Here is a 27,461-nt window from a genome sequence, read left to right on the forward strand (position 1 = left end):
AAATTAACATTTGCTTTTTGTTGTTGCTTTTCCTAGTGCTGGTCACACTTTTCTTGTTTTTATTTTGCCCATATTAAAAACGGTGTTTATACATGTACTATACATATTTACTGTATATACTTTACATATATATTTTACGGGCATTGTTTGACTTCTACAAATGTTTCTTGATTTTTTTATATGTCTTTTGCAGAATGTGTACTTGTAGGTCTTTAAAAAAACACTTTAAACTTTTTATTTTATATTGGATTAGTCGATTAACAGTGTTGTGGTAGTTTCAGGTGAACAACAGAGGGACTCAAGCATACATACACATGAGTCCATCCTCCCCCAAACCCCTTGCCATCCAGGCTGGCACATAACATTGAGCAGAGTTCCATGTGCTATGCAATAGGTCCTTGTTGGTTATCCATTTTGAATATAGCAGCGTGTCTATCTCCTCCCGAAACTCCCTAACTATCCCGTCCCCCTGGCAACCATAAGTTTTCCAAGCCTGTATGTCTCTTTCTGTTTTGTTAGTTCATTTTATCATTTATTTTTAGATTCCACATATAAAGGATGGCATATGATATGAAATCAACATTTGAATCAGTGGAGTGAGTAAAGCAGATGACCCTCCCTACGGCCTTATCTAGTAGTTAGTATCTGGACAGAAAGTCTGACCCTCCCACAAATAAGCAGAAACTCTGCCTGACCACTTGAGCTGCGACACAGGTTTTTTCCCTACCTCTGGACTCGAACTGAACCATCTGCTCTTCTTAGACCTTGAGCCTGCCAGCTTTTGGACCAGAACTTACAGCTTTGGTTCTCCTGGGTCTCCAGCTTGCCAACTGCAGGTCTTGGGGCTTCTAGGCCCCCCTAATCACATGAGCCAATTCCCTATAGTTAATTAATTAGTTAAATAATCTCCTATTGGCTCTGGTCTTCTGGAGAACACTGATTGACTGATACACATGTCATTAATAAAGCAGAGACTGAAATATTACAATCTTTCCTAAATCCATAACCTGACCAGATCGGCTGGGTCCTCCATGAGAGGAAAGGGTCAATGAATCCCTGAAGTATTCAGTATGTGGCCAGTGGCTTCAGAAAGCTGTCGGGCTACACCTCTGCTTTCTTGGCTGTGTGCTCGGTCCCAGAGCCAGTCCCCCGACACAGTGTCCCCTTCCGGAGCACAGCAAGACCATACCTAACCCTAGGAGGCCAGGCAGGCTGGGAGTGGAGAACACAGAACTGGGCTTGGGTATGAGGTCAACTTGGCATGAGTCCTTTACTTTTCTAAGGGGCATTCTAGGTGGGAGGAACCAGGAGATGTTAAGTGAGACAGACAGATGAGAAAATCAGAAGCCATGAATGGAAGTGAGGAGAAGGGGACATGAGGGAGAGTGAAGCAGGCATAGCCCCATCCTAATCTGTCTGTCTCACCTAACATCTCCTGGCTCCTCCCACCAAGAATGCCCCTTAGGAAAGCAAAGGACTCCTGCCAAGTTAACCTCATGCCAAGCCCAGTTCTGTGTTCTCCACTCCCAGCCTGCCTGGCCTCCTAGGGTTAGGTATGGTCTTGCTGAGCTCCGGAAGGGGACACTGTGTCAGGGCACTGGCTCTGGGACCGAGCACACAGCCAAGAAAGCAGGTCTGGACTGGAGAAGGAGACACTGGCAATCCAGCACTGAGTTGGAGGGGCAGGTAGACCGTCAACGTGGAGGTATGCAAGAGGCATTTGAATATGTGGGGTCTTGGATTTAAAGGTGGCAAAGATTTGGCAACTAGGTGAAAATGAGAAGGACATTCTAGAATGCTGAGAAACACCAGCGGTTAAGAGAGAAGGCCAAATCCACAAAGAGGGACGTAGAGGCCGATGTACGCTGTGCATAAAGAAAACCACCCTGTGGGCAAGCCCAGTTCTGACCGTGGGTCCAGCATTCAGAGCTACCACAACACTGTCTTTTTTTTTTAATGTTCATGATTATATTTTTTATTTTAATTGGAGGCTAATTACTTTACAATATTGTAGTGGTTTTTGCCGTACATTGACATGAATCAGCCATGGGTGTACATGTGTTCCCCATCCTGACACTCCCTCCTACCTCCCTCCCCATCCCATCCCTCAGGGTCATCCCAGTGCACCAGCCCTGAGCACCCTGTCTCATGCATCGAACCTGGACTGGCAATCTACTTCAAATATGATAATATACATGTTTCAATGCTATTCTCTCAAATCATCCCACCCTCGCCTTCTCCCACAGAGTCCAAAAGTCTGTTCTTTGAGCTACCGCAACACTGTCTTAATGGTGCTCAGCCTGGTAGCCAAGGAACCCACAACCACAAGGCTGCAGGGACAGCCTTGGAGGAGGGACCAGAATGCTCCAAGCCCCAGTGCCCAGCATTTGCCTGTGAAGGAGGCTGGCCTTGCAAAGCGTCTGGTGCGGGGGTCTCAGGCCTCCCCCAGAAGCAGCTGAGGCACTGGCTCAGCAACCCAGAGCCCCAGCCGCCCACCCCCCTCAGCCCACCAGAGTGAGGGAGCCCAGGTGAGAGAATGGAAAAGGCCTCCAGGCTAAGACATACTGCTGTTTTCCAACTGCCCATTTTTCAAATGAGACCTAGAGGGAACAACGGCCTTGTCCAGGTTGCCCAGACCCCAGGCTCCCACCCCACACCCCCTAGGCTGCTCCCTTCCTGGGCCCAGGTCTGGAGCATCTGGGAGGAGAGAAGTGTGCCGGGCCCTGATATGGATGGGAAAGACTCCTCCAGGTGGAGAAATGGGCATCCTGGAAAAAATGTGAGAATCCTGAGCCCCCAGAAGAACAAAGGGAGCATGGATATATTGATAGTTTAAATTAGAAGGAGCCGCCACCAAAATGTGAAGCAGGAAGTTGCCCCCGCATTTGGGGAGTGCTCACCCAATACGCTGGCTGACACACGTCTGTGAGGAACAGGCCCTGGAGGGGGCGAGGAAGGGGTAAGTCTACTCTCCTCCCCTTCATCCTAAAGCTTCAGCAGCCTCCCACCTGATGCTCAGAAGGAGCCCAGAATGATGTCAAGTGGGGGGGTTAAATGCAGCTTTGGCATCCAGGGCCCTGATGCAGGGGTGGCCAGCGTACATCCCCAAAGATTAGGGCTCAGAGAGTCTGGGCGTGTGCTGCTGGGGAAGGCGGGAGCACGTGTGGGGCATCAGTGCATGCCAGCCGCTGTCTCTTTGTACCCTGGAGTATGAACTGTGGGAGGCACGTGTATGTGTCTTAGCTCAGACGGCCCTAATGAAAAACTGTAACCTGGGCGGCTTATAAACAACAGGTATTTATTGCTCGCGGTTCTGCAGGCTGGAAGGCTGAGATCAGGAGGCCGGCACAATCAGGCTGTGGTGAGGACCTTCCTCAGGATTGCCATCCGCTGACTCCCCCGTGGGTCCTTTTGGCAGAGAGCAGAGGCAGGAGACGGCGTCTCTCACCTTCTTCTAAGGGCACCCAGGCCTCTCACAAGGGCTCCCCCTTCATGACCTAACCCCCTCCCAAATGCTCACCTCGTGATACCATCACCTGGGTGTTAGGATCTGAACTCTGGGGGGACGCACACATTCAGTCCCCAGCCACGTGTGGGGAGTGTGGTTACCGCAGTGGTGTTCATACCACTCGGGTGACCTGTATGCACAAATGAGGCCAAAGCAGCAGCCCTCTGCAGTCAGCACCTTGTTGTGTAGGAGCCCCCGGGGCACTTTTCATACATGTCCTGATATAGATCTCTCCTCGGGCCTGGAAGGTGGGGACTGTCATTCATTCTCCTTGCAGGTGGAGAAATTGAGATTCAGAGCCACTCCATCCTTGCCTGGGGGGACTTCAGCAATGAAAAAACAGGAACCCAAACCCTCACTCAGCATGTTCTCATGTTTTGACCCCAAGGGCATTATGTTCCCTGTGCCCAGAATGGCACATCACCCCCTGCTTTCACCCCCACCATACCCCTCTCCTGAGGATCAGGACTCAGCCCCCTCCTCCAGGCAGCTTTCCTGGATCCACACAGCTGGGGCAGATGCTGCCCCCACTTCCCATCACAGCATGTGATTTCTCCAGGTTGCACCTTTTTCCTTGCCTGTCTCTCCACCCACCTGAGCGACTGGAGGGTAGCATCCTTGTTGTACTCGGACCATAAAGGATGGACAAACAGTGGCCCTAGGGGATGGAGGACAGAAGATTCCAGCTCAGGACTGTGGACCCGGCCATCTGCCCCCAGACCCTCAGGCAGCGAACTCCAACACCGGCTTATCCTCTCATCCCTAACCGCAGTGTGTGGCTTGCCCTGCCTGGGGTGTGCCCCACCTTTCAGGACCCAGCTTCTGGCCCGCCTCCTCATCTGTCCCTTGGCAGCCCCTTCCCAGGCTCTCTGGGTGCCAGACGAGAAGCCGGCTTTCTGCATGAGTGATGACAAGACAGCATCTACACACAGCACTCCTGTGTGCTGAGCAGGCTTCTAAGTCTTTTGCACTTAGTAATTCATAATCCCATGGTGAAGGTCTACACTTAACTCTGTTTGAAGGGTGAGGAAAGACGGGCAGGGCACAGAGAGGTCCATTAACTTGCCCCCATCTCACCCCACTTGGAAGTGGCAGGACTTGCATTTGAACCCAGACACCCAGCTCTAACTATCACCCACCAGGAGGAACCCCATCCTGCCCCAAGGAGCTCACACACACTGCCCACTGTACAAGGGAGGGAGCCACCCCACACAGACCTCGGGCCTCAGACAGGGCATCAGAGGTAACGGGGTAGCCTGGAGTGTGCTGGAATGTCTAGCCCTTCTTCTCTGGAGAACTGGTGGCCAGGTTACAATGAGCCTGCCCTGTGGGGCCCGGAGGCCTTTGTGCCCCTCGCCCCATCCCCAGTGCTGGCCTGTGCCCGGCAGTGGCAACGAGCCCTGAAGCCCTGTGTCCAGGTCTCCCCAGCAGTGACCTGGGGACAACGCACTGTCTGGGACCAGTCTGTTCGCCTGCCCCTTGTAGAGGGAACGGGCTGTTTTCTCCCTCCTGTAATTGTTACCATCTGTTTCCCTTCATCGTGTTTGTTGATATTTTCTTGTTTTAAAACTGAAATGAGTCAGATTGGAAACTGATTTAGGAAAAAGTGTCTGGGAGGGAAGCTCAAAGTGGCCATGGGGGACTCTGTGCTTCAGAGGCATCAGAGAGAAAAGATTCCATGGGGCACGCAAGGGGTGTCTGCCGGCATCACCTGCCCTGTGGGGGCTGGAGTCTCCTGGCTGCCTGAGCAGGCTGGGGATGTGGGGGTCTGTGCAGGCATGTGGAAGGCGTGGGGGGTGCGGACTTGGTGTATAGGTAGGCAAGTGCATGTGTGTGCACACTTGTCCACCCACGTGAGCATCCAGCTGCCATTCTGTCCAGGATTTTAAGTCAGTGTCTCTGCCTCTCCCTTCCTGTTCTCATCACCAGCCACCCTAGGCTCTTGGCTCCTCACTGCTGTTACATAAGCCAAAGAAAGGTGCCCAGGGACTCTGCCCTTGGCTCCCTGGGCAAGCCCAGCACAGCTCTGAGACCTTGACTTGCAATCCAGACCAGTTGCCACCAGAGCTTGGAATACCGTGGCTTTAGTTTTATGGCCCAATAGCTAGGCTTTGGTAGATGTGGTGTGTGAATCACAATCCAGCCGGCTTTGCTTCTTTCTGTTCTTTCTTGATAATCCATAGCTTATAGAGGATTCTCTAGCTCCAGCAACCCAGGAGAAAATGGATGTAGAAGAAAGACTACCTTGAGCATCCTTCTTGCAGGCTTGGGTTCCCGAAATAGTAATAGTAGCTGCCCTTGCTGCACCCTGCTTTGCCCCAGCTTCTGTGATAAGCCCTGAAAATGGGGAATTTCTACTCCTCACTGATATCAGCCTTCAGAAGAATCTTTTTAATTTATTTATTTATTTGTGGCTCCACTGGCTCTTTGTTGCTGCATCCAGGCTTTCTCTAGTTGCAGGGAGCAGGGGCTACTCTCTAATTGCAGTGCACAGGCTTCTCATTGTGGTGGCCTCTCTTGTTGCAGAGTGTGGACTCTAGGGTACGCAGGCTTCAGTAGTTGTGGCACGTGGGCTCTATAGCGCGGGCTCAGTAGTTGGGGGCCCACAGGTTTAGTTGCTCCATGGCATGTCGGATCTTCACAGACCAGTGATTGAACCTGTTTCCCCTGCATTGGCAGGCAGATTCTTAACCACTGAACCACCAGGAAAGTCCTGGAAGGATCATCAGGGATGCTTTCTAGATGAAAAAGCAGGGGCTCCGAGAGTTGAGTTGACTTGTGCAAGGGCACAAGGCAAGCTAGAGGTGGTGTTGGCCTGGAGCCCAGACCTCCCACTTGTAGGGCCAGAGCTCTGGTCATTATGGAGATGGCAGGCACTGCAGGAGACCCTGTGCTGTGAGCTAGACGATGCCACAGGGAACCACCCAGGCTGGCCGGGTTTCCACCAGAAATTCTCAGATCCTGCTTCCATCCTTGTACCTCTGATTCCAAGCTCCTCCTTCCTGGGAAGCCACCTGGCGTGTGCACAGCCTCACTGCACAAGGCGGGGCATGCATCTCACTCCACTTACTCTGATGTTTAGGAGCAAGCATAGGAAACTTCTCGTGTCTGCATATTTAAGCGCTTTTATTAAGTGGAACAAGCTATTTCTGAACACGAGAGTGGCCAACAGCCTTAGAGGAAATTAAAATGAACCATGACAATGGAAAATTGCACAGGGGCACGGCGGATTCTCCGGAGATAAATACAACAAGGCTTTCAACAGCATTCGGGAAAGACTAGAGATCATGGAGATTATGTTGTGAGAGAAAAAAGCAAACCACCGGAAAATTAGAGCTCAGGCTGGTGGGAGGACCAAGTGAACGCTGGTCAGGACTGTGGGTGGCCAGCCCTCCATTAAACACCCCGGGGGTCTGGTGGACAAAGTGAGGCAGAGAAACACCAGAGATCAACTCAGTACAGCAAGCCCTTTCTCAGTACCCACGGTGTGCTTGCTATGTGGGTGCAAGGGACTGAGCTGTGTTCCCCCCAGATTCCTAGAGCTGAATTCCTAGTCCCCACTGAGCTGGTATTTAATGATGGAGTTTTGGGGGGACTTCTCTTGTGGACCAGTCATGAAGACTCTGTGCTTCCACTGCGGGAAGCGAGGGTTCAGTCTCTGGTCTGGGAACTAAGATCTCACATGCTGTGTGGTATGGCCAAAAACAAAGCAAAAAAAGACCAAAAATAAAGAAATAAATAAAAATGGGGCCTTTGGGAGATTACTTGGTTTAGATGGAATCGTGAGGATGAAGGCCCCCACGATGAGATTAATGTTCTTATGAGAACAGGAAGAGACGAGAACTTTCTCTCTGACTCAGCTAGAAGGTGGCCATCTGCAAACCAGGAACAGAGTCTTCAGCAGGACCCTGCCATGCTGGCCCTCAGACCCATGAGGATTTCTGTTGTTTTGTCACCCAATCTATGGTATTTCATTATGGTGATGCAAGCTGATCCATACAGTGAAGAACAGAAGTGGACACACTGATCTTGACCTCAAAGAACTCTTGGGCCTTGAGGGTTGTACACGGGCACATCCAAGGATTTGACAGATGTTAGCGGTTATCACTGTGATTTCTCCTCTAGCCCCCGAGGCCAGAGACTATTTATCACGGTCTCGAGCACACGATGGCTTCTCAGTAAATGTGGGGTGAATGAATGATGCACCTGAGGCCATGGGCCCCAGCACAGAACCGGTGGAGCTGTGGTGTCCCGGCAGCACTGCGAAGTGAACGGAGGGGAGCGAGGCCCAGACAGCCCGCTGAGGAGGGAGTGTCAGTGGGGGGGGCTTTGTCTGGGGCCCTCTCCCTCACCCAGGATCCACAGAAGCAGCCACAGGCAGAAGGCCTCTCAGGCCGTCTCCAGGGTGGGTCAGGCCCGAGGGCTCAGGGGTTGGGACAGTGCCTGCCCCATCTTCTTGCAGGACAGGGCCAGGCCCTTTCCCTGCGCTGGTCACCAGAACCCCACTCCCCCTCCCATGTCACCCCACGGGAGAAGTCCATCTGTCTGTCTACCCCAAGAGGGCCTCCTTCCCTGTCTCTCCTGCCCCACCTCTTCTGAAGGATTTTTACCACTTTCCCTTTTGCACCTGGACCTCCAGTGAATTTAAATAGAATCTGTCTGTCCCAGCAAGTTTTCTGAAGCCTGAAAAGACAGGCTAGAGCTGAATGATGCCATTTCCTTTAAAAAAAAAAAAAAAAAAGGAAGGAAAGGAAAGAAAAAAGTCACTCGAACCGCCTCAATTCTGAACTAATGTAGCAGAGCTGGGCTGCCGCAAGAGGGCGCACCGCACCCGACCCCACTCCACCCCACCCCCAGGACCCTGCCTGGACGCACACTGCTCTGTCAAAAAGAGCCCAGGCAGGAGACAGCAAAGAGAAAGCACCAGGTGGCAGGAGGATGTCAACTGAGCCCCGTGCCATGCATTCTGGAAGGTTCCACCGCAGACCTGGTCGACCCCCCGGGCTCCCAACCCCACACTGCGTCAGAACCCCGGCTCTGGCCCCGAGATGCACACTCAGGCCCTGAGTTGCTTCAGTGAGTCTGGAAGTCCCGGCACTGAAACGATCTGAGCTACCTCAGCTGCGCCGCCTCGTCTGAGGGGTCGCCTCGATTTGTGTGACGTTGTTTGTTTCTTTGTCCTGCCTGGCCTCGGGGTGACCCTACCACAACCCTCTCTCTTATTAGGCTTCTAATGAGGTCGCTGAAGATGTCTGTGTCAGACCCGTCTTATCAGGCGTGAGAGTCGAGTTCTCAGTCGACTTCTGCCCGGAGGGTCGGGTCAGGCAGGCGGCGGAGGGCTCAGAACTCAGAACTGTGCCCTCTCCTGGGCAAGCCTTTGTCTGTGACAACAAGCAAGGAACGCTCCGTCCAGGCCCACGACTCAGAAGGTGGACGGTGGGTTTGAATTGGAGTGTCAGGTGTTCACAAAGAAAGGACCCCAGAGACGCCACAGCCAGCCAGCCAGTGAGTGTTCTTGGGGTTCTTTCTGGCTCTGGTGGGGCCCCCATAACAAGGAAAGCACAGTTGTTCCCAGAGTCCTGTCTGCAGAGAGGCTGGGAGGGCCTTGCGGGTCCGAGGGGCCGGCCAGCCCCTGGCTAAGCTGTTCTTGAGAGCCTGCTGCTTCCCCAGCCTGGGGTGCTTCAGAGGCAACTCTGGGAAGGCCTGGTTCCAAATTTATATTAGGCTTTCAGAGCGCAGGGATCTGAGGGCCAGGCCGGGTCAGCTAGAGACCCCAGGCCTGTCCTTGCACCCACTCTCAGCTCAGCCGCCCTGCACAGAGGACCATTCTTCAGATTCGCTGAGGATTTCCAATCTGAAGATAACAAAAGGCTCCCGGCCACTGGCCGGCGTGTGATGTGCGTCTGTGAATCCAGAGCCGACCAGAGGAGGGCGGGCGGGTCACAGGCTCTGAGGCTGGGAGGTCGAGGGGTGGTCCCTGAGTCACCACCTGCAGGGCCGGCCGTTTGGGAAACGTCTGTAAAGATCAGAGCGGGGCTGCCCCGGCCTCGCCTACCTTCCCGCCCACTCTGGGGACAAGAATGAAGATGGGTCGCCGCGCTCCGGAGGGAGCTGCGCTGTCGCCAGTGCAGAGATGAGTGGGAACAGGCAGGGCCGCCGGGCCTCTGAGCAGGCAGGGCCGGTTCCAAGGAACGCGGCTGTCGGGGGGAGCCTCGAGGGCCGATTAAAGGGGGCGATGAAAGGCCCGGCCCAGCGCTGCGAGCAGGTGCCCCTCACGCTCCTCCTTGTCCCCCGTCCATCGTCGTTGGTCTGGGCCACTGGCTCGCTTCACATCACAGGCATCTGCAGAGGGCCAGGTTGCCCTGCACCTTTCAGCAGAATAAAAGGGAACTGATATCAGAGGGGTGCTGAAGCTCAGGAAAGGCCTCTTTCTTTTCAAAGACTTTCGTTTGTGATGGGCTTTTTTTTTTTTTTTTTTACAGGTGATCTTATTTCAAAGCCCCTTTGAAAATTTTGTGGGTTTTTTGTAATGGATGAAAAGTTACTTGGAAATGGGACTAAGAAGTTTCCTGTTGAAAGTTGTTAGAGGAAAGTTGAAAGCTTTTGAGTTGTAATGTTCCTCCAGATTTATCCTTTCTTTTGTCCACAAGGCCCATCCGTTGGGAGGGGGTCTGGGGGTGGGGGCCAGGGGGTGGGGGCTGGACAGGGCACTGGAGAGAGCCGGATGCGAACACCAGCCCCCGCCGCCACTGCTGTACATGGGCAAGGGAGGCCACCTGAGCCGAGCCTTCAGCAAAAGCATTTCCACGGTGTAGACTTAGATGTTGGAAATGGAGAAAGCAAATATACTTCTACAATACTATAGGAGGCTAGATTCTACCAGAGACAATGGCTATTGCACAGACGTTTCACATCAGAAAAATAACTATGAAAGAGGATAGCGCCCAAATGGACCTGAGAGAAGGAAGGGGCCAGAGCAACACCGAGTGTGAGCTCTCAAGTGCATCCTCCGTGGAGACCGGGCAAGAGAGGGGTCAGTGAGCACAAGACAACCAGGGAAAGCTCCCCTACGGGAAACCCGAGGGAAGTGGCTCCAGAAGGAAGGAGGAGGAAGCTGGCCTTAGCGATCAGAGAGAGAACACAAGGAGATGCTACCGGGCTTGGCGTCAGGAGGTGACTGTCCATTGAAAGGGGATGGTTTCAGGACCTCCCTGGTGGTCTAGTCGTTAAGAATCCACCTTCCAATGCAGGGGACATGGGTTCAATCCCTGGTTGGGGAAGTAAGATCCCACAAGCCGCAGGGCAACGAAGCCTGTGTGCTGCAACTACTGAGCCTTCTGGCTGCAACGAGAGAGAAGTCTGCGATCCCACAGGCCGCAACTAAGACCCAATGCAGCCAAATAAATAAACATGTTTTAAAAGGGGAGGAAATTATTTTACTGAAGTGCAGGGCTGGGACGAGGTAAGGGAGTGAAAACTGAGGGGTAACTGCAGTGAGTACCAGGTGTCCTGAATCCCAAGGAGCGGGTAACCACAAAAGGGGATGGGGAAGGCAGATGGATGCTGAAATGGCAGGTGAAGTGGTAAATAAGGATTTTTCAGTGCTTGTGATGGAAAGCCAAGGGGAAGGGGCTGATGGAAAGGGAGGGAGAGGGGGTGTAGATGCTGAAGCAAGAGGAGATATGAAGGGAGGCCGTGCGTTGACAGCTTTGGAGAAGTGTGGAGGTGTCAGTTTGCGCTGCCCTGGTCTGAGACGGAAGAACTGGCCCCATTGGAGGGGCCAGGACCTCACTGGCAGAGGTTGGCAGAACACACTGGTGGTGGGCTAGAGTCTAGGGGATTTGACTGAGTGAGAGGTGATGGAAAGCTAGCTTCTGATTCAGAAGGGGTAGGGCAGGGGACCCCAAATTGTGGCTCTTTAACAAGCCTACCAGCTGATGCAGTCCATGGACTCACTTTGGGAGGGCAAGGACAGTCCTGATGTTCAAGTTCACTAGCTCCCTGGCCCCAGGGTGTTGTCAGAGCAGGAGGCCCACAGCGGGGGAAGGAGAAGCCACGGCTGGCATACCTGCAGACAGTGGAGGAGGGATTCTAACCCCAACAGGGTAGTGTGGACATGGCCTTGATATGACTAAACCCATTTATGGAGCTGTCAACACAGCAGCGGCAGTCTGGAGAGAGGTGACCAAGGAGCACTCTGGCCATCACACAGCACTGCTGAGGGACTTAGGACAGAACAGACCTGGGTTGGTGCCCAAGCCTGGCAGGCTCTGCTGTCCCTGGAGTTCTCTGGGCCTTCTTACTCTCATCTGTAAAATGAACGTGAGAACACGGGTTTCCTCAGGAAAGAACTCACATCGTGCCCACGCCTGGCATGTAGGAGTGTGTGTTAGTGTTAGTTGCTCAGTGGCGTTTGACTCTTTGCAATCCCATGGACTATAGCCCATCAGGCTCCTCTGTCCAGGAGATTCTCCAGGCAGGAATACTGGGGTTCCCATTTCCTACTGCAGGAGATCTTCCTGACCCCAGGGATTGAACCCAGGTCTCCTGCATTGCAGACAGATTAGGCAGATTCCTTACCATCTGAGTCACCAGGAGGCACTCAATAAATGTGATCCAAGCCATTTTGGTTGATTGGATCCTCAGGGTGGTCCAGCAAGAGACAGAGGGCACAGGAAGCAGTTGATGGTTTCAATGTATTTTCCTGGGATCACAAAGCCAGGTCAGAGTCTGACCACTGGCCTCTGCAGTTCCGTATCCACCCCAGCACAAGGATGCCCTCACCCCAGTTCCCCCTGGGGTGGCAACTTCCTTTCTCAGCTCCCTTCCCCCTTCCCCCATGACGTCCTCTGCCCCCACCCAGCTCCTGGCAGCAACGCTTGCCCTCCAGAGACATCATCATATTCAGTAATATGATTGGAATCTGAATATATATTTAAAATGACAAGTTTGAAATTAAAATTTAAATAAAGAATTACTTTTCTGTAAGTTGCTCCGAAAGCAGTAATTTAGCAGCAAATTGATAGAGAAAGGTAAGCACTGGTCCTTTAAACCATCGTGCAGTTTCCGGCATGCGAGCCAGAAGTGTCTCAATTTAACACATCATTGGTTAGTATTATTAGAAATTTCATCGGGCCCCAGAGCGCATTATGGCACTGCTCTGAGGGGGGTGCCGAGGGCACAGCCTGGGTTCAGGGGGCCAGAGAGGGCAACCTGGTTAATGAGGGCAGGAGGGGTTCAGGAGAGGCTCCTCTGGCCCCAAGAGGGGATTTAACTGCGATTATTTTCTTGTTTGTAGTGTGGTAGTGATCTTGAAATGAGAACTGAGAGACTCAGACGTGTCATTTACTCTTCCCAGAGGTCACCAGCTTATAGCACTGGTATCTGTCAATGCGTTTTTCTGACCCCTTGAAACCTAGGCTGTGAACAGCAGTCCGTGAAAACAGTGTCACCTGTCTGGTTCCCATGAGCCATATAAGCAAGACCCAAAACCTATCCCAATTGTGACCTGCCCAGTGGCACCAGCCCCTAAATTCCCCACACTGGGGCATAGGGGTCTGGGAACTTGAACATCAAGACTGCTGTTGCCTCCACCAGAGTGAGGCCGACAGATCACATCACCTGGCAGGCCTGTTAGGGAGCCAAATGTGGGGGTCCTCCAGCCCAGACTACGGAGTCAGAAGCTCTGAAGGAGGGCTCCAGAGGCCCACATTCTCCACCCCACCACACGCAGGATCTTCCTACATGAGCTCGCATAAGTCAGAGGGCCCCTGCCATCGAGGTGGTCTGATCCCGCAGTCTGATCTTAGAAGCGGTGCTCCCGTAAATAAACTGCAAGTCCTAGAAAGCCAGCCATCTAGGTCTAAACCCCTGAACTATAATCTAAAAAATTCAGACACCAAATTATCTCTCCCCTACCCACAATCTGAATTTCCACCATTAAGTAAGGATTGTCTTCCTGGGCACCTTTATAGTTTGAGGGCCCCTGGGAAGTTCCCAACACCCCAGTCTGAATAAGTTTACCAAAAACCAGTCTCTATCAGTCCCCACAGGTGGACCTGGGCACCATGAAGCCCCTAAATGCCTTGCAGGGGGAGGGATGCTGAAAAGGAGGTGAAATGTCCACTCTTTGAAGGGAGCAGGCTGCCCAGCTATGCTGGGTCCTGGAGCTGGCAGTCGGTGGGAGGTGATTCCCAGGGCAACCTGGGCTTGGTGCTCAGGGATGCCTGAGCATTCACATCTGCTAGCAGCCTGTGGGAACCCACAAGAGGAGCCTGAGGACCCTCCAGAGGGAGAAGGAAAAGGAAATGAGAGCATTCGTCACTGATTCTGGGCCCAGGACACCAGACCCGTGTGCCTCTGCTACCACCACTGCAGAGTGTGAACTCGGAGCTGGGCTGGCTTCCTCAAAGCACCCAGCACCCCCAGACAGAAATCACACCCCAGGGTGTCTGAGCAGCCGGACACAAGCCTGCGCTCCAGCCCCAAGGGAAGCTGGCAGAGCATGTGTTCTGGCTTCCACCTCAAGATGAGGACAAGATAGGGGTGTTCAAAAGGCAGTCAGGGTAAAAAAAAAAAAAGAGTCAAAGACCCACTGCAGGGCTCAGGCCACATCAGCAGTCCCTTGTCAGAAGGGGCCCTAGAATTCAGAACCAGGGGTTGTATGGGTGTCTCACCAAAGACTCTTTCCCAAATTAGGTGAGGATTATGGCACAGAGTCAGACATGACTGAAGTGACTTAGCAGCAGCAGATGGGGAGCCATGAGATAAAAGGGCTTCCCAGGTGGCGCTAGTGGTCAAGAACCCGCCTGCCAAGGTAGGAGACACAAGAGAGGCAGGTTGGATCCCTGAACAAACCTGGAAGATCAGGAAGATCCAGGAAGGTCCTGACCCTGGAAGAAGGTCAGGAAGATCCCTTGGAGGTGGAAATGGCAACCCACTCCAGTATTCATGCCTGGAGAATCCCATGGACAGAGGAGCCTGGTGGGTTACAATCCATGGGGTTTCAAAGAGTCTGACATGACTGAAGCGACTTGGAACATGAAATTAAAAACGCAGCTGTGGGTGAAGCTCAGAGTGTGGCCAGCCGTGGGCTTCCCACTACTGTCCACCCTGCCACTTCTGTTTTCACTAAGGCCATTGCCCACCCCCAATCCCCGCCTGATTGGGGTGCACCTTGGTGTCCAGTGGTGCTTCAGGCCCAGAGGGAACACTGGAGTGTTGTCTGAGGGATTAAAGCGAGGTGAGGGCTGGGGGATGCTGGGCTCCCCTGGGGGAACAGTCTCACTGCTGTGAAGATGGGCCGGCTGTTTTCAGGGATGCTCAGCAGATGGCAGTCCCTGCCCGCGCTGTCACAACACACAAGCGACAAGAGCATTGAGAGTCTCAGGTTCCAGTCTGTGGAGGCAGGTTCATGGGCAGGAGAAGGACCTGGACACTGGTACTGTCATTCCTCCGGGAGGAAGCCCACATGAGCCCCAGAAGTGGTCCCTGGAGCTCTGCCGACTGTATCTAGACTGGAAATGCACCTGCATCTCTGGGCTCCTTTGGTGGCAAATTTAGCCAAAATCGTCAGCCTTGTTGAACTCCGCCTAGTTTTCATGGTCCAAGATCAGGTCTCCCTAACTTCTGGGCTTCACTGGTTCACCCACTCCTGATGTCCTTGGGTGAATAGTGGGACAAGCTGAGTTCTGGCTTCTTCCCCAGCCCCACAGGGGCAGATGTTAACCTCAGCCCCCACATCTCCTATTATACTCAGGCATTGGGCCAGGAGGTCAGCAGATTGGGGCATTAGCCCTTCCAAGCAGCAGCCAGCGCAAGTGTTGGGGTCATAGCACACGAGGCCCCCACAGAATGAAAACAACATCTCCCCAGTTAAATGTCCCAGTGTCTCCCACTCTAAGCCATTCCACGTCTCTTTTCTGTTACTCCCATTATTCTCTCTCCCGAAGTGTAGGCCAGGCCATACCTACGTGCAGTTGTGAATCAACAGTGATGAACACTCCTTCTGTTGGCCAACGCTGTAACTCAGAGACCCAGCCTTCCCTGGGCACCCACACCAGGCTGGCAGGAGCTGGGCCGGGCACCGTGTGGATCCCTGCCATTCTGGAGCCCACCTGCCAGGGCAGATCAGTACGGGCCCTGCAGGGCAGCATTTCGAGGCTGTGGCACCATGTGCATGGGGCGAGGGGTGAGAACAAGTGAGGCGTGGCAAGGCCCCGGAGTGTCCCATTCCACCACCTTTCAAACTTCCTTGACCACCTGGGAAGCTGCTGGCCTCTATGGCACCTTTGGACAAAGCAGGAAAAAAGGGCCCCCTTTGGATGGACAGATCAGCAGAGGCAGCCTGTCGAGCTGTTGCAGGTTCACGAGTGTGCAGCGTGGTGAGCAAATGATGTTCCTGGAAAGAAAGGCGTGGCTGCCCCTCCAGCGGGGTCAGCCCCTCGCCCACACCACTGCCAGGCATCTTCACCACCTGCGGCCCTAAGTGGAGCAAGGGCCCCAGGGCAGCTCTGTAGGCAACGTGTAACTGGTTCTCCCCAGGCTGGAAGAGCACAACTCAAAGGCCTCAGGGAGGCGGGGGGGCCTTGTCGCAGGTGGAGGTTCCCAGCTCCCCAACCAGCGGGCGCCTCAGCCCTGAACATCCCTCACAGAAAGCTGCATCCATAAAGGATGAGGGTCCTCAGTGTTCTTCAGCCACTGAAAGAAGCAGGATGCTGTCAGCCACTGTAAAAATGTGACCTTTGAAAATTTACAAGAGCTCAGGGTTTAAAAGCTGCTGCGTTAATGATGCATTCCATTAGCATCTCATTAAAGAGAAGCAGAGAGAAGCCTGCTCAGCCAATGATGGGCCGAGAGGGCCACGTGGAGGCACCAGGAAGGAGGAGGGCTCTCCTCGCCTGCCTCTGTGCCAAGGGCCATCATGTCATGGGAGCAAGGCCAGGAACACTGGGGAAAGGTCAGCGATGTCCTCGGTGATGGCAGTGGGAGGGGAAGGGAGGCTCCCTCACCCTGCCTTCCTCTCCCTCTACCCTCACCCAGGCTGTTCTCCCAGCCGGTGTCTGTGCCTTCTTGGGGTGGAGCCCCCTGGCGAGAAGAAGTGAAACTCAAGGAGGCCTGGCCTTTGGAGTTCAGAGCTGGAGGTGCAGACTCGCACATGGTCCTGCAGAAACCTCCAGAGCCTGGGGACCTCGAGTCTGCCTTGGGCCTGGAGCCCCACTGCAGGAGGACGGGGCTCCGGTCAGCCAAGCTGACTCATACCACCAGCTGCCGCACTCTTCATCACCTGGGCGTCCAGCCGCCTCTGTAAAGAGCCTCGCCCGTGTGTATTTTTCTGGAGGGAGTGAAGGAGGGAATGTTCATTTATTCAATAAAATAAATAAAAAGTCCTGAACTGCACATTGCTCATAGCTTCAGAAGTTGCTAGTGCCAAGCAGAATGAGTGTCCTTATTTATCTTTCCTAAAGAAAAGGGGAAAAAAATAGGCTGTTTTCCTTCCCCAGCACAACCTCTTTCTTGTAGGTAAGAGCTCGTTTGTGAGAGTCATGAAAGACACAGGCAGACAGCCTGCTGTAGCCACAGCTCAATTGTGCCAGTGACCTGGGCCCACCCCTGCACCCCCAGCTTCCTTCTGGACTGCGTCTTGGGTCACAGATTGTGTAGCAGGGAGCAGTTCCCCGAGGGCAGGGCTGAGTGAGTCTCAGCCACCGCATGTCCCCAGTGCCTTGGGCAGGGCCGACTACAGAGCAGGACCCCAGTTAACTGAAGAGCATACCAAATGACCAGCAAAGGCACAAGCAACCAGCAGGAACTCCTGAAGTTTTACAGTCTGGTTGCCCACTCCCTGGTGACTCAGATGGTAAAGAATCTGCCTGCAATGCAGGAGAACCAGGTTTGATCCCTGGCTCGGGAAGATCCACTGGGGAAGGGAACCTACTACAGTATTCTTGCCCGGAGAATTCCAGGGACAGAGGACCCAGGAGGGCTATAGTCCATGGGGTCGCAAAGAACTGACTGACTTTCACCTTCTCACTTACCCAGTCTCAAGGAGGAGACCCCCAGCCACCCCTCCTGGCAGCAGTGGCAGCCTCTAAGGACCAGACCCAGGGCTCCAGGTCCACAAAGCCCTTCCCCATCCCGTCGAGTTAACCAGGCTGGGGCCATGGATACTGATTCATTGGAGGACAAAGGGCAGTTGCAGGAGGACCTGGAAAACCATACCTGCCTCCAGCCTGGGAGGCCTCCAGGAATTCCAGGCCGCACAGAGGGGCTGTGGCGCCCCCTACTGGCAGAAAGGGTTGTTGTATTGCCAGTGAAGGAGGGGACTGGTGACAAGGCCAGGGGACTCCACATTCAAATTTCAACCCAAAAACAAGGCCCCAAACAGGACATCACACTGGCTGCTTCCCCCAGCCCCGGCCCAGATGCCTCTTATTATGAGGGAAGCAACCTCTACACCTCTGAGCCCACGGCACGCCCAGAGCCTAGAAATTGACGGGGTGCTGCAGACAGGACACGCGGGAAAGCCGTCTATATAAAGACTCTGCAGATGCCAAGCTATTGTTTCCTAAATTCCCTAAGACTATTGGTGAGGGCGGCTAAATCCCGAAGCCCCTCGCCTACCCTAAGCTCCCATCTGTCCCGCAGACAGAAATGGGGCAGAGGCCTCCCTCTGATAAGGAAGCTTGTCCGCAGAATTGTTCCTCCCTCGGGAGATTTACCCTTTCCCTTTGTTTCCTGCGCTGTTCACAGAAGTGAAGCATCTGAAATGCAGCCCAGAGATAAAGTGCTGCCTAATGCAATTAGCTCAGCGCAGCCTACGGTCCTAATAGGATGCGCTCCGCTCCTCCCAGCAGGCCCTGATGCAGGCGCTGTTTGTCATCTGCATTAGGCATCTGAGCCCGGCTAAGTCCCTCCACCCTCCCACCTGCCGGGACTCTTCCCGGCTTCCTGGCGAGGAGGGTCCCGCTGCTCAGAGATGCCCAGAAGGGGGCGCTGCCTCCCTCCACCCCGCCAGCTGGGTCACTGAGTCAGCTTCCAGCAGGAGTCCAGAGCACTGTGCCCTCACTGAGAGAGGCCTGCAGGTGCCCCTGGAGGCCCCTTTGGCCTCCTGTGACTGTCCGCAGTGGGTGACTGTCTGCCCAAACCCCACCTCACACTTTGTCCCCAGCCTGGCTGGGCTCTGGCTACCCTCGAACAAGCTCTGGTCAGTCCTCTTGGAACCATCTCTGTTGAGACTCACCCGTCACGTCTGAGTACGAGGCTCTCCAATATGTCTTTTGGATTTTTGCTTGTTTATTATAAATGTTATAATTTATAAATACTGGGAATGGCCATAGTAGACAATTTGGGAAATACAGAGGTGTAGACAAAAGAATTAAAGTGTCCCTTAATTCCTTCACTGAGGAATGGCATTCCCGCTACTATTTTTCCATATTAGTCCATTCCTGGATTTTTCCCTCCTGCACATATTATTTTACCCAGTGAGGTTACGTGTGTCATTTATATCCTGCTTTTCTCATTCAACATTATCATGTAAGCATTTTGCCATCTCCTTAGGAATAAGCATGATTTTTACTGACTATATAATATTCCATGGTAAAGTGTTAGCTCAGGGAGACCAATGATGTCCTAGTGTTTGTTTCTGCTTTGAGGTTGGTTTTCTCATTAAATACGTGAATTAGTAAATGAGATCCTGGGGCAGAGAGCCTACCTGCTTTCCGTAGGGAGGAGCTAAGGGTCCCAGAGAAGATGCTCCCTGCCTTCTGGCCTGGTGTCAGGACATGGGCTGTCCTCCCAGGGGCCCCAGTCCCCACCTTTCCATGCCTCCTCTGTGGAGTGGATGCTGGGGGCCTTGGAGGCTGGTGTGGAGGCGGCATGGGGCCTGGCAGTAATGGCTCGGAGAGTCATCCTCACAAGTCAGACTCTGGGCACATGGTTCTCCTGGGCCTGGACTGAGTATACAGCTGTTGCTCAACACCTGCCCATCCATGGCTGATGCGGCTTATTAATGACCCAAGGACTGGGGGAACTTTACTTCTCACAGTACAAGGCTCTCGTTCCTTTCTGATGGCTCAGGTGATGGGGGAGGCACCAGGTTAGGTTGGGTGTTCCTGGAGGCCAGGAGCTTAGCTGAGGCCGTGGCTGCTGCTACTGAAACAAGACACCCTGCGCGTCCCTTGAGGGAAGCCCAGAAGGGGGCGCTGCCTCCCTTCACCCCGCCAGCTGGGTCACTGAGTCAGCTTCCAGCAGGAGTCCAGAGCACTGTGCAGGGCCAGGTCTCTGCCTCTGGAGACTGCTGGGGGTTGGGCACCAGGGCAGTACTCTTGCCAGGCAGTGGGTGCTCACGCCCCTGCTCTGCTTCTTTCCAGGCCCCCGGAATCTCCAAAGCAGACAATCAGTCCCAGGGACTCACGACCAGCATCCGGTGGGGGCAGACGCCCATCAATCAGTCCACGCCTTGGGACACTGATGAGCCGCCCTCCAAACAGATGAGGGAGAGCGACAATCCAGGTGTGTACTTCAGGGTGGACGGAGACACCTACCCTCAGGCTGGGGCGGGGGGCGGTGTCCAAAACCTCCTGGGTGGCCCAGCTCCTCAGCAGGTCCTGACCCATGGCCTGCAGCGGCCTGGACCTCAGGCTGCATCCGGAACAGGGAGGAGGAGCAGGGGGTGTGTAACTCTGCCTAATTCCCTGGGCTGTGTCTCCATCCCTTTCTCTGTTGCTCAAGAAAATACTGGGAAGAACAAGGGAGAGAGAATGACATAGGAGTGACTCTGGATCTGCTTTAAGTTATTTTGGTTAGTCATTCCCAAACCTCACTACTCTGATTCATAAATTTCCAAAGTCATCCATCCAGTGAGGTCTTGCTTTGCCAACAGTTCCATGAGAACTGAGAGGTTCCACTCACTGGGAACTGAGGGTTTACTGCCTCCTATAGCATCACAGCCCTGGAGAAGGAAACGGTAACCCACTCCAGTATTCTTGCCTGGAGAATCCCATGGACGGAGAAGCCTGGTAGGCTACAGTCCACGGGGTCGCAAAGAGTCGGACTCGACTGAGCGACTGAACAGACATAGCATCACAGGCCTTCTTTGGACAGCTACAACCATAACAAAAACCTTCCCTGTTATCTCCCATTGATCCGAGGCCTCCCCTTGGGATACACAAAACATGTGAGCTTGGCCATTCACACCACAGTCCTACATACATCTAAAGATCCCCATTCATCCCCCTCCAAGTCTTCTGCAGGAGGAACATCCTGAATCCTTCAGCCAGGCCCTCAAGCCCAGTCCCTTCACCTTCCTGGGCATTGTTCCTCTCTGTGCATCCCTCAGAACCCAACACACAGAACACACGAGTGGTCTGCAGCACCTTCTTCACTCAACCCCTCTACCTTGGTGATCGCAGCCTCACCTCACTTCTGCTCTGCTGGTAACCACATCACATGCTCTCTCAACAGTAAGACCCAAGTCTGTCTAGGTGGCTACTCTGTCCATTTCCTCACAATCTGGCTTAAGCAGCTGGGTGTGGGGGACCCAAGTGGAAGACCATGTCCATATCTTCCTGTATGACTCTTAGCATCTTTTCCTGCTTATATTGCTGACCTGTGCCTAACCCTCCCAACATGATGTCACCTACAGACTTGGTCATACATCTTCCATTACATCATCCAAATAAACTGATAGAAAAGGTGAGCACATCACTGGAGACCTCCCTTCATGTCTCCAGCATCCTCTGGGCGATTTGCCAGCTCATGAGTCAATCACGCCTGTGGCTCTACCTCTCTCTATGTTCACCATGGAGTTATCCAAGGTTTCACTAACTGTGCTCTGAAGTTCTGATGTGTTTTTCCAGGCTCCCTTACTAGTCCTGCAGAGGGCTGAGTGTCAGAAGGCATGCTTTATCCTTAAGACACCAGATTAGCTCACAGTGACACCACCTCCTATTCTACAGGCTTGGAAACAAGCCCCCTTAGCAGCCCGTTCTAGAATTTTGCTGGCACTGCTGCATGGACACTTGTCAGCTTCTAGTTTTCTCCAGTCTCTCTCATTATCAAAATTGGGTTCTTCGTTCTGTGTGTCGTCTCATTGCTCACAGCAACTCTGTGAAGTTGGCAGATGAGGAATCTACTCAGGGAAGGCTTTGCCTAAGATCACTCAGCTAGGAAGGGCCGACCCAGCGGGGCTTCATCTAATCACAGATTCCTAGTCTGTGAGCTCCAAGGACACAGGCTCCTTGCTCACCTGTCTGACCCCAGCACTCGGCCCAAGGCTGAAGGCAGTCGGTCGGTGTTTGCTGAGTGAATTGTGTAACCGGCAGATGACATCTCTTCCATTTCCCTTGCAGGCACAGGGCCATGGGTGACCACGGTGGCCGCCGGGAGCCAGCCTGCCCTGATTGCACACTCCTATGGAGTGGCCCAGCCTCCCACCTTCAGCCCGGCGGTGAACGTCCAGGCCCCGGTCATCGGGGTGACCCCTTCACTGCCTCCCCACGTGGGGCCCCAGCTCCCGCTGATGCCAGGCCACTACTCACTCCCACAGCCACCCTCCCAGCCGCTGAGCAGCGTGGTGGTCAACATGCCCGCCCAGGCCCTGTACGCCAGCCCACAGCCCCTGGCTGTCTCCACACTGCCCGGCGTTGGGCAGGTGGCCCGCCCGGGACCCACCGCCGTGGGCAACGGCCACATGGCAGGGCCCCTGCTGCCTCCACCGCTGCCAGCCCAGCCGTCTGCCACTCTTCCCAGCAGTGCCCCAGCCACCAATGGGCCCCCCATGTCAGAATCGGCCCACGGGCTACAGATGCTGCGGACCATTGGCGTGGGGAAGTATGAGTTCACCGACCCTGGGCACCCCAAAGGTAAGTCCTGCTGCCCACATGCTCCTGTGTGCCTGCACCTGTGCCCCCGTGTGTGGTCACCACCACAGCACACACAGGAGCCTGGTTCCTGGTGCCCAGCTCCCCAGCAGTCCTTCATTGCTTCAATCCAGGCTGCAATGGGGCCTCCCTGCCCAGGACAGCTGGGTCTTAGACCGGGGAGGCAGAGGGGAAGGTGGAGGGCAGGACAAGGAAGGCAGGAAAAAGTGGGTAGGCAAGCAGAGGAGGGAAGGGAGAGCCTGCCGAGTACAGGGCCTTCTGCCTTCAGCCCGAGCCCTGGCCCATTCTCCCATCTGACCTAAGGCCAGGCCACAGGCAGCATGAGTAGGAATCCTCCTCTCAGGTCCCCCTAGAACAGTCCCTTTGGGGGCCTTCTCCGTTTTCCACTCATAAGGACAGTCAGAACATGAATTGGTTGTGTGCCCATCTGCCCCCCACCCCGGAAAAGTACCCATTGCTGTGTCTTGGATGAGAGCAGCTCAGGGGTGTGAAGTGAGGCCCAGAAGGACCCCCCCTAACCCCTGCACCTCCCTGGCCCATCCTGAGGCAGCTAAATGTTTGGTTTCGAGAACCCATGGGTGGTTCTGTGAGACCCCAAGAAAGAGCACCTCCAGCCTTGGCCTTCATTTAACCCCCTTCCCCAGGACCCGTTTTCATTCCAGATCCTTGAGAACAGAGCCGGGGAAGGGAAGATACCAGGATATGGTTCTAGGCTGGGCCCCGGCCCGAGGCTTAGAGCAGACTGAGGGGTCTGGCAGCCGGGATGCAGAGCAGCTGGGAGGACCTGGGGCTGCAGCTGAGTCCGGGGAATGAGGCGGGGGGCTTACATACCCCTAGGCTCGCCCATCCCCTCAAGGTCCACTCAGCTGGGCCTCTGCTCCTGCTGAGTGGAAAGGCAGGGCAGCCAGGCCTGGACCCAGGTGCGGACAAGAGGACGCATAATGGGTGGTCTGCCCTGCTGGGCTTCCAGGCTCCCTCCGAAAGAGGAGTAGATGGTCTAGGAAGTGTGAGCCTCAGGTGAGACGCCTCAGCCTCCCTACTTACCAACACTGAGATGGGGAGGGGGCTGCAGACCAGAGTCTTAGCAGAGTGAGGGCTCCGACCAGCCATTCTCGTCCAGCCTGCTCTCCTGAATCTCTGTCTTTGTCCCTGCGAGCAATTTCCAGGCCTTGTCAAGCGTCCCAACAACAAAGCCGTGTCTAGATCTCTGTCGGGTTTAATTCCCAATCTGATTGAGCCCTGACTGCCTTTGTTTTGGAAATCAGCACTGGTGTTAAATGAGAAAATTACATCTAAATTTTGGTAAACTCTTGCTTTGTTTAAGATCTTTTTTAAAAAATTGACTACATTGTATTTTGGGTTTTTTTTTTTTTTGGTTTGAATTGTTTTGGTTAAGCTCCCTCTCCCTTTGAAAAATAAAAAACTGACCCACAGTTTATATGCCACCAACTGTGACACACTGGGTTCTGGGTGTCTGGCTACTCCCAAGGCTGTGCCAAGGCCTGAGACACTGGGAGGGTTTCCATTTTCTCCCATCAGGTCGGGGGAGGAGTGTGTGTCCACCCAACCCTCACCCCATCCCAGGGAAGCTCCTAGGACCGATGAAGTTCTTGTTGCCTTGCCAATTTCAGGCATCCCCCAGGAAAAAGTATTGGTTCTGTGCAAAAAGGTAACTGGCCCAGACAGGACCAGTTCCTGGCTTAGGGCTTAACGTGGAGCTGGGATCCACCCCATACCCCGCCCCCTGAAGCTGCCAGGTGTAGGCACATCTGATCACCATTAGGCATCTGAGTTCATAAGATCATGAAGATGTAGGTGGCCAAGGCAGGTCTCTGCTGAGCTCCTGTTCACACTGGGCCTGCAGGCCCTGCAGAGCCACGCCTGTAACATCATGTGGGGTCAGACAGCATGAACCATCCTTTATCATGAGCCTGAGACCACAGACAGGAAGGAGGAAACCCCTGGTGGGGTTTGCTCTTCCAGCCATTATGGTGTGAATTCCGTGCCAGGCCTGGGGATGCTGTGGGCCTAGAAAATGTTCACAGCCCCACCTTCTGGGGAGCCAACTAGATTCCCCAGCTCCAGCTGGTGACCTGGTGACCTGTCCATCACACCAACTTCCATAGTTCTCCAGTGAGCTGGCTGTCTCCCCAGAAATTACATTGAACTCGCTTCTCTATTTACGGCCCTCGTCAGCTGATTTCTCCCCCCAGTATTTGCAGCGAAGAAAGACAATGAAGCCTGCACGCACAAATGCCTCCCAACTCAAGCCTGGGTGGGTTTTTTCTTTCTTTCTTTTTTTTTAAGGTAATTTCTCCTTTCATTTCTAATCTTAAAAGCCTTTATTGCTAAAGCTATAATTTATCTGTCAGATCTAATGTCAAACAACTGCATATTTTTTAAAATAAGAAACCCGAATTTTGAAACCAAATCTTTGAAACTTGCTATGTGAGAATCATCTTCCTGACAAGCCCACGTGGGTTTGGATTTGGGTCACTTTTAATTTTGCCCCTAGGGATTTTACATCTCCGAAGTCCAATTGATTTCACACTCCTAAATGACAGGCAGCTGGCTCCGAGCAGGAACCAGGAGGCCTCGCATGAGAACATCAACACTAGTCAGAACTCTACTTTTAAAAAAATGAACTTTCCTTTTCTCCTGTTCTCTGTCTGAAAGCTTGCCGGGCATTATAATAAGATCCACCATAGAACTCCTTGAGATCTAGCTCATTAAAGTCCCACGATTTTTCCTACTATTGTTTGACGTGACAACCTGGTCTCTCGCGGAGCTGAGTAATTACGAAAAGATCCCCTCCATGAAGAACAGGTCTTGCCAGCCAAAAGGATGGGCCACTGGTATTTTTAGACTTCATTAGTGCCCTGATTTTAAATTTCACATTTTGTTTCTTGTAATTATCTTCCCATAGACTGCGTTGAAATTTCAGCTGGGGCTCTGTTAGTATGCCTTCCCAGAAAGAGCGTTGGGGCTTTCATTTAAAACTTAACCAGTTGAAAAATACAGGTGGTGTGGAAATGCTGTTTGATTTGCAATAGGTCAAGCGATTGTCTCTCATCTCTGACTGAAGAAGCTGGTTTGCATGCAGCTCCCTGTAATGAATGTTATTTCAATGCATTGTGTGCCTATAGATTTTTTCTTAAGAAATTTGAGATAAACCTCTGTTCTTTCTCGAAGAACAATTTGGGGTGGGAGGAATCTGTAGGATTTCTTTCTTTTTTAAGATTATATACTGAAAGCTAATTAAATTTTACATGTGCAAAGTGATAAGGGGGGGGATGAAGATTTAGTTCTACTCGAATCCTGTTAGAAACCTGAGCCGTGTGTTGGTGTTGTTGCGTTGCCCCGCTGAGCTGATCCACGGGCAGAGGTGATGACCAGCATCAGACCTTGTGAGCCCGCAAAGTCCAGCGTCACTGCTCCCGCACCACATGAACCCAGCTATGTGTGTGTCACCGCAGAGGTGCAGGCTACTGCTGTCATTCTTTCTAGCCCCTACCTTCTTCCATGAAGGACTTCTGGTGGCCAGGAGGGTGACCAGAGACCCCTGAAAGCCCCAGACACTGGACCTTTCTACGGTGAGCTGCAGAAAGGCTATTGTAATTTCATCTGCATGTCTGGGGAGAGAGAAACCAGGCTGCAACTGTCCCCTCTGGCTTCTGGACCAAAGAGCAAAGTCCAAGTTGACCAGAAGTGAAGAGGCTTATCTCTTTTGACTTTAGATTTCACAGGCCCCGGGTGAACGGCCATGAGGGTTCTCAGGGCTGGGGAGTCCTGTAGTAGGTGTTTGGGCAGCCCTTTCCTATGGGTTTTGCATCTCCTCCCGTTTCACCCTTGACCCCGAACCTCCACGCCATGGAGCTCTGTTTATCCTCTGCCACCTTCTATTTGAACAGCAGTTGCCCCAGCCTCCACAAGGGGCAAAGACAGGATCCAGGAAAGGGACTTGGAGGCAGAGTGGACATCTGTGTGACTGCAGCAAGACTTCTAACCTCCCTGAGCCTTCCTTGCCTCATCTTGAAAATGGGATGGCAGTACCACAATCATCAGACAGAGAGGAGAAGGGAACGAGATCACAGGCTTGACCGTACAGAGCACTGTGCCCACTTATCACCAACCCGTTGCTCCTGCTGACATAGGCCCCAGGTTTAAGGATTTTAGCAGAGAGAGAAGCTGGCAAAGACACAGAAAGCAGGGCCCCCGCCCCAGTGCAGAGGAGATAGAAGAAGCTCAAGCTTGTTCACGGGGCTGTCAGCCCCTGGTCAAGCTGCTTAGCAGGAATGCTGTGTCCCCATCCCTAAAAGGGAGTGGGATGAGTCACCTTCCTCGCCCCCAGCCCTGGCATTCAGCATCAATCTCATCTCTCCCCGCGCCAGCCTCTGACACACTAGGGCAACCCACTCCCTTAATACAGATTCTAGAAGAAGCCAGGGATGCAGGATAAAGCTGTCTGCCCACACACAGTTAGCCCAGAGGCACAAATGACCCAACTGACATCACCTTGCCACAGACCTGCTCTTCCTATCTCCATCTCAGAAATGATAGCTTGAATCCATGCAGGAGTTCAGAGTCCAAACCCATGGTCTTCGTTATGCCCTTATGCACTGAGTCTAGAAACTCCTTTGATTCTGCCTCCTCCAAATTGGTCCTCTCCTCTCGGTCTCCACGCCCTCCTTTCAGGCCAACATCACTCCAGGCCTGCATCAATGGCCTCAACAGTACAACCCTTCCCGTCCAGGGTCCGTGCTGCAGCCAGAGTGATCATTTCAAAACACAGGTCTGGTTCTGTTGCTGCTGCTGCTGCTAAGTTGCTTCAGTCACGTCCGACTCTGTGCGACCCCATAGACGGCAGCCCACCAGGCTCTCCCGTCCCTGGGATTCTCCAGGCAAGAACACTGGACTCCCTCCCAAATGCCTCCAACGGCCCCATTGCCCGCAGGACAGAGCCCAACCCTTGACACGGTGCTGCAGCATCCAGCTCCTGCCTGTCTGCCTCCCAGCTTCATCTCTTGCATCTCTCATCGCTCTGCTAGCAGGCTGCCCTGTAGCCATTCCAC

At 53.4% G+C, this 27,461-nt stretch overlaps 1 protein-coding gene across 2 annotated transcripts in view; it reads left to right on the top strand.

Moving 5' to 3' along the window:
• The window catches only part of KLHL29 (kelch like family member 29), a 339,724-nt gene that overhangs the window by 248,596 nt on the left and 63,667 nt on the right, over window positions 1-27,461 (top strand). For both annotated transcript variants that reach the window (XM_055400332.2, XM_055400331.2), the window contains 2 exons: window positions 19,879-20,020; window positions 21,859-22,371. In XM_055400332.2, the coding sequence (XP_055256307.1) occupies window positions 19,879-20,020; window positions 21,859-22,371 (655 nt within the window). The remainder of the gene's footprint in view (window positions 1-19,878; window positions 20,021-21,858; window positions 22,372-27,461) is intronic.

Source organism: Moschus berezovskii, chromosome 11, assembly GCF_049115385.1.
Source record: "Moschus berezovskii isolate FMDL1 chromosome 11, NW_MosBer_1.0, whole genome shotgun sequence".
Classification (NCBI taxonomy): Eukaryota; Metazoa; Chordata; class Mammalia; order Artiodactyla; family Moschidae; genus Moschus; species Moschus berezovskii.